This window comes from Chiloscyllium plagiosum, chromosome 40, assembly GCF_004010195.1.
Source record: "Chiloscyllium plagiosum isolate BGI_BamShark_2017 chromosome 40, ASM401019v2, whole genome shotgun sequence".
Taxonomy (NCBI): Eukaryota; Metazoa; Chordata; class Chondrichthyes; order Orectolobiformes; family Hemiscylliidae; genus Chiloscyllium; species Chiloscyllium plagiosum.
Window position 1 is genome coordinate 745,187 of NC_057749.1, and position 14,166 is coordinate 759,352.

At 46.1% G+C, this 14,166-nt stretch overlaps 1 protein-coding gene across 2 annotated transcripts in view; it reads left to right on the top strand.

Moving 5' to 3' along the window:
• ca12 (carbonic anhydrase XII) overlaps positions 1 to 8,147 on the top strand; it is a 100,485-nt gene extending 92,338 nt beyond the window's left edge. For both annotated transcript variants that reach the window (XM_043680137.1, XM_043680139.1), the window contains exon 12: positions 6,438 to 8,147. In XM_043680137.1, coding sequence (XP_043536072.1) covers positions 6,438 to 6,567 — 130 coding nt within the window. In that variant the 3' untranslated portion in view covers positions 6,568 to 8,147. The remainder of the gene's footprint in view (positions 1 to 6,437) is intronic.
• Positions 8,148 to 14,166: the final 6,019 nt, after the last annotated feature.

A 14,166-nucleotide genomic window follows, 5' to 3' on the forward strand; every position in this document is an offset into this window, starting at 1 on the left:
TCCAAGGTCTCTTTGTTCAGCAACACTCCCTAGGACCTTACCATTAAGTGTATAATTCCTGCTCAGATTTGCTTTCCCAAAATGCAGCACCTCGCATTTAAACTCCATCTGCCACTTCTCTGCCCATCTGGTCAAGATCCTGTTGTAATCTGAAGTAGCCTGCTTCGCTGTCCACTACACCTCCAATTTTAGTGTCATCTGCAAACTTACTAACTGTACCTCTTCTGCTCGCATCCAAATCGTGAAACACATTGAAGTGGGAGATGGCACGGGATAAGATGACATTAGGCACACGGACACGCAAGATGGCCACCAGAACACAACATAGAGAGAGACAGCAGAGCAAATACAGACACTGCCTGGAGCCACCAGAATGCCAGCACAATGCACTCACAACCTAATTGATCAGTTAAAGGTGGGTCGGGAGAGAGAATACACATGAGTAATGAACACTGCTCGAACACTGCTCGCTGGGGGACTGGGTCTAGCCATCACCTCTTATAGAAATGCTAACAGCTTGATACTTATTCAATATAAAATCCAGGGCTGCAGTAATCGTCCTTCTCAGGCAGAGCAATCAATGCCCATTACTACAGCAATGGACATCCGTGCAGACACGGAAACTGACAATGTCAACACCGAAACTGACAATGATTCTGCAATGTTTACAACAAGCAAACTACGTTACAGCAACAATAACCTCATCACTGACTTATTGTATCACATGGCTCAGTGGTTAGCACTGCAGCCTCACAGCACCAGGGTTCCAGGTTCAATTCCAGCCTTGGGCAGACTGTGTGGAATTTCTACACTCTCCCTGTGTCTGCGTGGGTTTCCTCTGGGTGCTCCGGTTTCCTCCCACACTCCAAAAGATGTGCAGGTCAGGTGAATTGGCCATGCTAAATTGCCCATAGTGTTAGGTGCATTAGTCAAGAGGGAAATGGGTCCTGGTGGGTTATCCTTCGGAGGGATGGTGTGGACTGGTTGGGCCGAAGGGCCTGTTTCCACACTGTAGGGAATCTATTCTAATCTAATCTAAAAGTTTCTTGACATGTGCTCAGGGTCGAGAGAAGACTCATAGCTGACCACTGTGCTGTTAGTGTCTTGTTCTCCCTGGAGCTCCGGTATTTCCTTGTGCAATAAACTTTGTCATTGAACCCTGACGCTGACTCCGAGGCTGGTGATTTTTCTCACAACAATTGGCGCTGTGAGCAGGGGTCTTATTACTGTTGCCCGGGTCAAAGGCCACGATCGGGAAGCTGGGGTAAGAACCAGTTTGTACCTGCAAATGGGAAGAGTCAGACCGGGCCAAGGATACAGTTTAAAAGATATTCTGATTTTAGCGTCTAATTTGCTACAGTATTGAGTTAAAAGAAATTAACTGAATATCTGTGGAGAATAAGTGTTTACTGTATTAACTGCTGTAAGAACCTATAGCTTGTGCTGAAACAGCTAGAGGACAAGATAGTGTCTGTCTCAAAAGCCCTGCACCTAACCGGTTGTTAAGAGGGCTTGACTACCCACGCGAAGGTTGGGATTTGAAATGGGAATTGATGCGCCAAGGGCATTAGGAGCTGTGAAGCACACGTGACAAGGTCAGGGAGCACTGGACTCTGTCAGGACGAACAACACAGAGTCCATTAGAGTTTAAGTTAAAGATTGGGTGCTGTCTGTACTTGTAACTTCCAATGTAGTGAGGAAGAGGAGCTGATCACTCTGACCAAGAGGCTTACCTCAGTGGAGCGCACGTTACTGAGGTGGGGAGCATGGACACTGTAAGTAAACGTGATACCCTGTCAGTCCGTAGTAGAACAACAGAGCTTGAATAGTGGCGATGGCCAGGACGGTAAAGACTCCCATGGGTAGACAGCTGACCAGGCTAGAGGTAGGTTTCTGGGCCTATCAGGAGGCATTGGATCAGTAGAGGTGGCCGGGAGAGTAAAGAGTCCCATCGGTAGAAAGCACACCTTGCTAGGAGGTTGCTACGGTCGTACAGACGGTGCTGGGACAGTACTATTGGCCAGGGGGAGCAAAGTCCCCACTGGATTAGGAACACTTTACTGTTGGTGGTATCCGGGGGTACACAATCTGCTAAATGGCAGATCAAAGTTTTAAGGGGTATACTACAGGTTCCCTTATTGAGAAATACAAGGCAGACAGACAAGGGTTGACAGAGGAAATGAAGTGGTTGGGATCCATCCCAGACATTAGCACAACAAAGAGTGGATAGATAAGCAGAAACAGAATAAAACTAATAAAATAGGAGCAATGTTAGTATACCAATTATCGGGCCTAATTGAACGAGTATGTGGAGAAAGGGCCGGGAACAAGTTAAACAGCTGGAGGATAGAATACAAGAGTTTGAGATAGAGCTAAGAAAGGTGCACAAACATTCAGACGTGGATTCGCTTTCTCCCTACGAGACCGTCCAGTAGGGAACAACTGCTTCCTCTGTTGGACAACCCATGCAAGAGTATAACTTAGCGCCAGTTACGAGAGGAGGACAGACTTACAGCCCAAAGTGAATTATAAACCCTTCACCCCAGGGGAGTGGCATCAGATTATGGCCTCCCTGGGCAAACTACAGCCCCGGAGCGCAGACACCAGATTCTGGGAAGAGCTGGATGGTGTATGGATAAGGCACTAACTACACCTGAGGGACATACACCAGCTGGTCTGGGCAGCTTGCCCAGCAGACAATTGGAGACAGGTAACTGGACCCAATGCCACAGCAGCCTGAGACTTTAGGGGAGAACGGTAGGCACATGCCGTTGCCCTGACAGCTGAGATAGATACCCAGCAAGCCCCTTTTACCAATTTTAAAGAGGAAATCCAGAGGGTGCTAGGAAATGCTCCTACAATCTGGAGCACGATCACGAACACTAAGCAACTTAAAGGGGAAGGAGTCTCTGACTATGGGGAACAATTATTTAGGGTCTATCAGGAATGCTCAGGGCAGCAAACCCAGATCGGGCGTTACCGGGCATTCATCCAAGCTTTTAGAGATGGGCATTCTAGCACCCACCAAGCCATCCTGAAAATGGGAGTGATAATGTCCCAGGATTATGATGATCGAGTTGAGTGGACTAGTGGGGGTACAGGAGGCAGAAGCTCCTGCGATAAAGGCAAGACCTGACAAAGCAGCCTACTGTAATAGAGACGAGAGTAGAATAAACCGATCCTGATACAACTGTGGGCGGCAGGGTCACTTTACCAGAAAGTGTAGGGTTGCACAAGTAGGAGATAGACCAGGGAACAATGTAAAATACTGTAGCCACTGCAATAGAATAGAAGCAGTGTGCTGGGAAAAGCATGGGGCACCCCCAAACACCACCCGGAACACCGTGGAACCACGGGAATCCCGAGGTCAGCAGAGGTGACAACCAGCTGCCCCTATTCATGAGGGTAAGGGAGAGGAGAATTTACGTACCCACAGTAATAGGAGGGAGGAAATGTGAGATGCTAATAGACATAGGAGCAGCTGTATCCATCACAAACCTACCCTTATCCCATACAAATAAAATGATTCATTAAACTGGGGCAGGAGGGGATAAAAGCGAAGCGAAACTATCCTTGTAAAAATAAATAACATATATATCGCCATGGGATTCTATGTATACCAAAATAATGAAGACACCATAATAGGCTATGATCTCATGAGAGAATATAATGTTCTAATCGATTGTGCAAAAGGCAAATTGATTTGGCCCAGACAGGACGGTCAGAACACTGAGATTGGGAAACTTACAGGGCTCCTTAAAACATTAAAGTGTCTCCAGTCTCCAGTCACCAGTAGGGACTGGAACCTCAAACATGGGGGGATTCGAAGCCATTTGCACCTCTGTCCCCAGAGCATGGGCAGGAACACAGTTAGATACAGGTCGAGTTAACATAAACCCGATAAGGGGTCCTGGACCAGAGCATAAGCCCCATCGGCAATACCCACTAAAACCCAAAGCAGAACGAGCAGTTGTGGAGATAGTGAAAGGACGAGTGAGACAGAGAATGCTGAAAGAAACCACAAGTACAACTAATTCCCCAGCGTGGCCAGCAATAAACCCTGATGGGAGCTATAGGCTCACCATTGATTATACAGGACAAAAAAAGGTCACCCGCAAATTGCATCCCATTGTAGCAGACCCCTTCACCATTTTTAAATGACTTAGCCCCGTGCACAAGATTTTTCCTGTTTTAGACATAGCCAATGGGTTCTGGTCTCTCCCATTACACCCTGAATCCCAGAATAAATTCGCTTTTACAGTAAGGGGCAGGCAGTGTAATGGGCTCGCCTGCCACAAGGGTTCCATATCAGCCCCACTATTTTTCACAGAGTGATGAGCGACATCCTAAAGAGAGTAGATTTACCAGAGGGTAGCACTGCCCTCCAGTATGTAGGTGATATCCTAATTGCCTCAGAGTCCGAGTTAGGACATAAGGAAGCTTTAGGGCTAGGAATTGCCAACCGCAGGGTTAAAAGGCAGCCCCACAAATGCACAGATTGGCAAAACACAAGTCTTATACCAGGGACTGAAAGGAATGCCCAACAACCACAAGAAGGCAATCCAACAGATGCCACGACCTGCCACTGTCAGAGGAGTCAGAAAGGTCACAGGGCTATTTAACTCCAGTCGGAGCTTTATCCCCGAGTTCGCAAAATTGGCTGTACCGATCCAGAGACTAATTAAAAGAGGCAAGCCCACCTTGGAACCTGTAACCTGGAGGCCCGAACAGGAGGAGGCATACAGTCAGCTTAAAACTCGACTAACATCGGCCCCCAGGCTAGGGCTTCCAGAGCCCAGCGAGGATTTTCACGTCCTCTGTAATAATGAGGGAGGGGTCACCCAAGACCATGGTAACAGGAGAAGGCCCATGCGTACTACCCAACTAAAGAAGGGCCAGTAGTCACCGGGTTGCCCAGGTGCATAGCAGCCTTAGGGTTAAGGAACCCATAGTAATGACAGGGAATGGCATCCTCCACACTAAACACACCCTAGTAGAGATGCTAAACACAGGGAAACTGAGGGTCGTCTCCAATATGAAAGGGCAAAGTGGGAGGCAGTCCTTTTACCTAAATCAGTCCATGATAATAGTCAGGGATACGGGAGAAAACCCAGCTGAGGGAATTCTAGGCACAGGGGAACCACACAGCTGTGGGGATACAGATGGGGATGAGGATAGGGGGCAAGTAAAGGATACCCCCCCTTAGTCACAGCCGAGGAGACCCTCTTCGTGGACGGGTCACGAAAATACATAGCAGGGTCGCCCCGAACAGGATGGGCCGTGATAAATGATAAGTTAGAAACAGTTATGTCTGGGAGGATTGATGAAAGTCAGTCCACACAGGTAGCACCAAAGGGGAGGATGGTGTCTGGAGGCAAGCAGATAGGTGGTAGCACCAATGTCTATACAGAACACATTGTTTGAACTGCACCACGGACTCTCCCATATAGGTAGCGAGGCCATGATAGCAAGCCTAGGGAGAGAGTGGTGGTGGAAGGGAATGTGAAGAGACGTGGCCAAGTACTGGAAATGCATGGTTTGTGCACAACTTAACCCAGGGAGACCCATAAAAGTTAGGATGGGACACCAGCCCACACCGAGAAGACCCTGGGAACACCTTCAGATAGATTTTACAGGGTCACTACCACCCTCCCGTGGGAAAATGTACTGCCTGGTCATCATAGATCAATTTACCTGGTGGATAGAGGCATTCCTGACCAAAAGCTGCACTGTGACCACTGTAGCTACAATATTAGCAGAGGAGGTAATCCCGAGGTGGGTAGTACCTCATCAGATTGAATCCAACCAAAGGACACATTTTACAGGAAAAGTCATGAACACTGCCTGCTAATTACTCGGCATTATACAGAAATTTCACATTCCCTATCACTCCCAGAGCTCAGGGATGGTAGCGAGAATGAATAGAACGCTCAAAAATGCTTTAGCTAAGACTATACAAACCTCAGGTGGAACACTGGCTGAAATGCTGCCAGCCAGACTACTGAGATTGAGAGCCACCATGAATCAGGCAACCAGGCTAATACCATATAAAGTAATGACCAGGCAAGCAATGCAAGTGCCAGAGACAATAATCACAGGTGGTACCGATGTGGGTCCACTAAAAGACAAAATTTAGTGATATGTGATAGAATTAAGCACCCAATTGAAAGGGATGCGGAAATCTGTAATTGATAAACAGGACAAAAAGGACAAGGCAGAGGAACTGGAAATCTTCCTTGATGTCCCAGCAGCAGGAAGCCGTGTCCTGGTGCGAGCACTGCCCGACAAACCAGGCTTTGCCCCAAAATGGGATGGGCCATACGACATGGTAATAAGTGGGGACACCTGTGTCTGCATAGATATTAAAGGGAAAGGCACATGGACCCAACTAAAACCGTTTAAAGACTCCTGTGACCAAACTAATGATCATTCTCCAGGTGCAAGCAGCAAAGGCAGACAAGACAGTCACCCCAGAGGGGAGCACAGAGAACACAACAGAATAAACCACACAGAAGCACCACTGCACTTCCTGACGAAAGACTTTGCTGCTCGTCGGATGCTGCCTGAATTGCTGTGCTCTTCCAGCACCACTGATCCAGAAAGACTTTGACTGTTAACTTTATTTTAACTGCAAAATGTATACCTGTATATATTTCACTGTGGTTAAGTGTCGCGACTGTTGGGAGCATGTCAGGATTTGAAGATAACCTCTTCTATAAAACCCACCTAAGTTTGCATGGGAACTGAACTGTCTGCTACACACTGGTACGATCAGAGAAGTCCCTATTTGTGGATACCCCAGTGTGGACCCCTCGTGACCTGTATAAAGTAGAGACACCTTGGAAGCAGCATGTAAAGGGCAGACAGGGAAATACAGGCAGGGACTCCATGGTAGATGTGTGCAGCTGGACAGGACCACCAGCCCATGGGGCCGGGCACCCCAGCCTAGGGAAGGGAAGACCCACTTAAAACCTGGTAATTAACCACTCTTTCACAAGGCAGGGATGGGGATATGTTTCTGCTCTGGTTCCTAAAAATGATTCATGCGCCCAGACTCAGTGCACTTATCAGCACCGTACGGTCACGAGTGGACAGTTTATCTACACCCGCAGTTCATATGTGGTCAGTGCAATGACACCCATGTCAGCTCTGCCACATGGACATACCCATTTGACACTTACCAAGTGGGATGGCACCCAAGGGATCAGGGGCGACGTGGGTGGACAGACAGACGGAAGGGCAGGACAACGTATGTTACCGAGATGCGAAGGGATTTGTTTTTCTATTTACGGGGACTTAAGTAACAGACACCCCAGACCTCCCAAAAGTGTTCGTGGTAGGGACAATTGCGCCCCTTACTGTGCCATGCCCCAGTGGGGGACATGTTCGGAGAAGGATAGTGACCCGCTCCATGAGTCAGGAATTCTGTGCTGACAGGCAGGTCCCCACCAATTTGGGGTCATCACTGGAGTATGGATTTCTGGGATTTCTATCTTTGGGGGGTGCAGCAGAGATCGTCAGTGCTAAAAACTGAAATTACCTTGTATGTGGCCTGACTATCGGAGGCAATAATACCTCAAAAGCTCTGGAAGCAATTAAGACAGAGTTGGCTGAACTCAGACTGTACACAGCATTATCAATTAGCACAACAAGGGTGAGTTTGTACAATTATTGGTGACAACTGTATCACCCATGTTGTTGATGAGTTTTATAACATTACAGAATCCATCAGGAATATCCAAGATCAGCTAGATAATTTTTGACAAAGAACCACAATTACAAACAGCTGGCTAAATTAGTTGCTAGGTAAATCTTGGGGATCCTATTTGACACACAGGATAGTTCTCCTCATTGCACTCATGCTAGTATTCTGAGTGGGTCTCGGGTGTTTAAAGCTCTGCTGTAAGGTGCCACTGACGAGAACTGTACCAGCAGTGAGTGTCACCACAGAAGAGCCACCAATGAAATTGGCATTCCATGATACCCCTTGGGAGGAGGCACTCCTAGAGATGACCTAACTCTACATGTAAATTGGGTGGTCTGCGGGAGATCTCCGAAGTCGCCTCCATGACCACAATGAGGGGAGTGAAGTGGGAGATGGCACGGGGCAGATGGACACACAAGATGGCCGCTGGACACAATATGGAGAGGGACAGCAGAGCAAACACAGATACTGCCTGGGGTCAAAATGCCAGCACAATGCACTCACATCCCAGTTGATTAGTTTAAGGTGGATGGGGGAGAGAATACACATGAATAATGAATACTGCCTGGGGTGACTGGGTCCAGCCAACACTTCTTATAGAAATGCTAACAGCTTGATACGGATTCAATACGAAATGCTAATAGCCAGAGCTGCAGTAATTGTCCTTCTAAGGAAGAGCGATTAGTGCCCATTACTACAGCAATGAACATCCATGCAGACACTGAAACTGACAATGTCTACACTGAAACTGACAACGACCGCAGTGAAATTAACAAAGGCTGCACTGGAACTGACAATGACTACATCGAAACTATCAACGATTCTGCAATATTTACAACAAACAAACTATGTTACAAAGACAATAACCTCATCACTGACCTACTATATCACAACACGTATAAAAGTGTCTTGACATGTGCTCTCGTTTGAGAGTGTCTTGAAATGTGCTGTTAGTGTCATTCTCTCCTGGAGCTCTGGTATTTCCTTCTACAATAAACTCTGTCGTTGAACCCCGACTCTCACTCTGAGACTGATGATTTTCCCCAAAACAGCATAAAGGTGGATAAATCCCCAGGATCTGATCAGGTGCACTTCAGAACTCTGTGAGAACCCAGGGAAGTGATTGCTGGGTCTCTTGCTGAGATATTTGTATCATTGATAGTCACAGGTGAGGTGCCGGAAGACTGGAAGTTGGCTAATGTGGTGCCACTGTTTAAGAAGGGTGGTAAGGACAAGCCAGGGGACTATAGACCAGTGAGCCTGACGTCAGTGGTGGGCAAGTTGTTGGAGGGAATCCTGAGGGACAGGATGTACATGAATTTGGAAAGGCAAGGACTGATTAGGGATAGTCAACATGGCTTTGTGCATGGGAAAGCGTGTCTCACAAACTTGTTTGAGTTTTTTGAAGAAGTAACAAAGAGGATTGATGAGGGCAGAGCGGTAGATGTGATTTATATGGACTTCAGTAAGGCATTTGACAAGGTTCCCCATGGGAGACTGGTTAGCAAGGTTAGATCTCATGGAATACAGGGACAGGTAGCCACTTGGATACAGAACTGGCTCAAAAGTGGAAAACAGAGGGTGGTGGTGAGAGGGTTGATTTTCAGACTGGAGGCCTGTGATCAGTGCAGTCTCACAAAAATCAGTGCTGGGTCCACTACTTTTTGCCATTTATACAAATGGTTTGGATGTGAGCATAAGAGGTATAGTTAGTAAGTTTGCAGATGACACCAAAATTGGAGGTGTAGTGGACAGCGAAGAAGGGTACCTCAGATAACAACGGGATCTTGATCAGATGGGCCAACGGGCTGAGAAGTGGCAGATGGAGTTTAATTCAGATAAATGCGAGGTGCTACATTTTGGGAAAGCAAATCTTAGCAGGACTTATACACTTAATGGTAAGGTCCTAGGGTATGTTGCTGAACAAAGAGACCTTGGAATGCAGTTCATAGATCCTTGAAAGTGGAGTCACAGGTGGATAGGATAGTGAAGTAAGCATTTGGTATGGTTTCCCTTATTCGTCAGAGTATTGAGTACAGGAGTTGGGAGGTCATGTTGCAGCTGTACAGGACATTAGTTAGGCCACTACTGGAATAATGTGTGCAATTCTGGTCTCCTTCCTATCGGATAGATGTTGTGAAACTTGAAAGGGTTCAGAAAAAATTTACAAGGATGTTGCCAGGGTTGGAGGATTTGAGCTAAAGGGAGAGGCTGAACAGGCTGGGGCTGTTTTCCCTGGAGCATCGGAGGCTGAGGGGTGACCTTATAGAGATTTACAAAATTATGAGGGGCATGGATAGGATAATTGAACAAAGTCTTTTCCTTGGGGTCGGGGAGTCCAGAACTAGAGGGCATAGGTTTAGGGTGAGAGTGGAAAGATATAAAAGAGACCTAAAGGGCAACCTTTTCATGCAGAGGGTGGTACGTGTATGGAATGAGCTGCCAGAGGAAGTGGTGGAGGCTGGTACAATTGCAACATTTAAGAGGCACTTGGATGGGTAAATGAATAGGAAGTATTTGGAGGGATATGGGTCGGGTGCTGGCAGGTGGGAATGATTGGGTTGGGATATCTGGTCGGCATGGATGGTTGGACCGAAGGGTCTGTTTTGTGCTGTATATCTCTATGACTTTATGTTGAACTCGATGTTGAATCCTGAGGCTATAAAATGCCTGAGCAAAAAAAATGCCTGTTGCTTCTCCTATTTTCATTTGGATTTTGCTGGAACCCTCACCTTTAGGACTTAACCAGCTCAGTCAAGTTTGAAACTATGCAATGAGTTTGGTTTCTTTACATGTTGGTTGAGGACATGACAATGTTGTTATGGACCAGGCCAGACCCCTCAAACCATTTCCAGAGGTTCACCCAGACCCTAACTTTGCCAGTTGTTTTAAGCAGGTGTAACGTGGATATTCCAGGAGGGATGCAGCTGGTCAAACCACTTAGTTTTAAACAAAACAGAATTTATTTACAAGATTACTGAATGAAACACATAAAGAAGAGACCAGGATACAAAATAACTTAACCTATCTGAAAACCCAACAGGTTATCCCACCTTAATGATGCTGTTCCCAATACATGCAACAACCCACAAAACACGGGGTCTTACAGGAGAGAAGTCAGAGAGAGGGTACCAGCATGGACCTGCTTCATTGAGTCCAGCAGCGTTAACAACACTACTGCTAAAACTAAACCAAACCAGCAAAACACTGAGCTGGGAGAACTGGCCACTCCCCTTTCATTGTACAGGGGTTTTATTACAAAAACTTGAAAGCCTGTTTCCTGAAGTGGTATCTGTTAGCTATAATCAAACCCTTCAACTTAGACTTTTCAGAGTCTGTGTTTTTCACGACCCTCGCTGAAAATAAATCCCGAAGACAATGTAACTTTGTTAAAGGAGCAGCATTGTCACAGTGTTAAGAACTGTCTTTGGGCTTAACCTTCTAAGCAACACCATTTACTATACATGAGAACTAAATACTGCTGAACATTGCAGTCATCAATATAACCTGCTCTGACTTATACTCACATTTGGCAAGGGCTAGTCTAAAATCTTCACACGCTCATATCCACATTGCAGTTTGGGTCTGTTTCTGAATGAAGAGTACTCTAACTCAATCCACTCTCTCAATTTATACTCAGCTCTATGACATTAATGCAAGGTTGCTTTATACAACAGTCAGCAGGAGCTTATCTTGCTGATGCTGTGAGACATTTTGGAATATTCAGTAAATTCTGAGGACTCCCAGAGCAACTCCGTCTCAGTACATCACTGTGCCACAAGCTCTTGAGGTCCTGTTCTGCCAGTGGGACAGGTTGGTGATGGTGTCGCCTGTCTATCCCAGGCAGCTGCTTGACTAGTCTGTTAGCCAGTTCACCCAAATTTGAGCCCATTACGAAAGATTGGCAGCATTGGGTTTGCTGCTGTTTCTTCTGGCTAAGTGAATGCCAAGAATGCCATTCAGTTTCACTCCTTTGTTAAGCTACAACTACATGGCTTGTTAGGATTAAGCATCTACTACATTGCTGTGAGTCTGGAGGTACATGTACAGTCAACTGTCTAAGGTAAGCCGATTTCCTTCTGTAATGGGCATTAGTGAAATGGAAGAGTTTTAATTGTCACAATGTTAAACAAGCTGTAATCCCAGATTTCTTAATTTAATTCAAATTCCACAAATTACCATTATTACATTCCCTACAGGATGGAAACAGGCCATTTGGCACAACAAGTCCACACCGACCCTCCAAAGAGTAATCAACCCAAACCCTATGCTATATTTACCTCTGACTAATGCACCTAACGTTAGCATGGCCAATTCACCTGACCTGCACATCTTTGGACTGTGGGAGGAAACCAGAGCTCTTGGAGAAAATCCATGCAGACACGGGGAGAATGTAAAAATTCCACACAGACAGTCGCCCAAGGTGGAAATCGAATCTGGGTCTCTGGCACTATGAGGCAGCAGTGCTAGCCACTGAGCCACAGTGCCACCCACAGTGCATTATGATATAGGAAGGGAAAAAGTTGAGATTCTGCAGGGAGATTACAGAGAGTTAGGCAGAAATTTAAAAAGGAGGTCCTCAAGGGTAGTATATATCTGGATTACTCTCAGTGCTATGAGCTAGTGAGGGCAGGAATAGGAGGATAGAGCAGATGCATGGCTGAGGAGCTGGTGTATGGGAGAAGGATTCACATTTTTGGGTCATTGGAATCTCTTTTGGGGTAGAAGTGACCTGTACAAGAAGGACGGATTGCATCTAAATTGGAAGGGGATTAATATACTGGCATGGAAATTTGCTAGAACTGCTCGGGAGGATTTAAACTAGTAAGATGGGAGGGGGGGTGGGGGGGACCCAGGGAGATGGTGAGGAAAGAGATCAATCTGAGACTGGTACAGTTGAGAACACAGGTGAGTCAAACAGTCAGGGCAAGCAGGGACAAGGTTGGACTAATAAACTGCATTTATTTCAATGCAAGGGGCCTAACAGGGAAGGCAGATGAACTCAGGGCATGGTTAGGAACATGGGACTGGGATATCATAGCAATTACAGAAACGTGGCTCAGGGATGGGCAGGACTGGCAGCTTAATGTTCCAGGATACAAATGCTACAGGAAGGATAGAAAGGGAGGCAAGAAAGGAGGGGGAGTGGCATTTTTGATAAGGGATAGCATTACAGCTGTGCTGAGGAAGGATATTCCGAGAAATACATCCAGGGAAGTTATTTGGGTGGAACTGAGAAATAAGAAAGGGATGAAAACCTTATTGGGATTGTATTATTGACCCCCTAATAGTCAGAGGGAAATTGAGAAACAAACTTGTAAGGAGATCTCAGCTATCTGTAAGAATAATACGGTGGTTATGGTAGGGGATTTTAACTTTCCAAACATAGACTGGGACTGCCATAGTGTTAAAGGTTTAGCTGGAGAGGAATTTCTTAAGTGCCTACAAGACAATTTTCTGATTCAGATGTACCTACTAGAGAAGGTGCAAAACCTGACCTACGCTTGGGAAATAAGGCAGGGCAGGTGACTGAGGTGTCAGTGGGGGAGCACTTGGGGGCCAGCGACCATAATTCTATTAGTTTTGGAATAGTGGCGGAAAAGGATAGACCAGATCTAAAAGTTGAAGTTCTAAATTGGAGAAAGGCCAATTTTGACATTATTTGGCAAGAACTTTCGAAAGCTGATTGGAGGCAGATGTTTGCAGGTAAAGGGACAGCTGGAAAATGGGAAGCCTTCAGAAATGAGAAAACAAGAATCCAGAGAAAGTATTTTCTGTTAGGGTTAAAGCAAAGGCTGGTAGGTACAGGGAATGCTGGATGACTAAAGAAATTGAGGGTTTGGTTAAGAAAAAGAGGGACGCATATGAAAGGTATAGACAGGATAGATCGAGTGAATCCTTAGAAGAGTATAAAGGCAGTAGGAGTATACTTAAGAGAGAAATCAGGAGGGCAAAAAGGGGACATGAGATAGCTTTGGAAAGTAGAATTAAGGAGAATCCAAAGTGCTTTTACCCTTATTAAGGGCAAAAGGGTAACTAGGGAGAGAATAGGCCCCCTCAAAGATCAGCAAGGCGGTCTTTGTGTGGAGCCGCAGAAAATGGGGGAGATACCAAATGAGTATTTTGCATCAGTATTTACTGTGGAAAACGATATGGAAGATATAGACTGTGGAGAAATATATGGTGACATCTTGCAAAATGTACAGATTACAGAGGAGGAAGTGCTGGATGTCTTGAAATGGGTCAAGGTGGATAAATCCCCAGGATCTGATCAGGTGTACCCGAGAACTCTGTGGGAAGCTAGAGAAGTGATTGCTGGGCCTCTTGCTGAGATATTTGTATCATTGATAGTCACAGGTGAAGTGCCGGAAGACTGGAGGTTGACAAACTTGGTGCCACTGTTTAAGAAGGGTGGTAAAGACAAGCCAGGGAACTATAGGCCAGTGAGCTTGACATCGGTG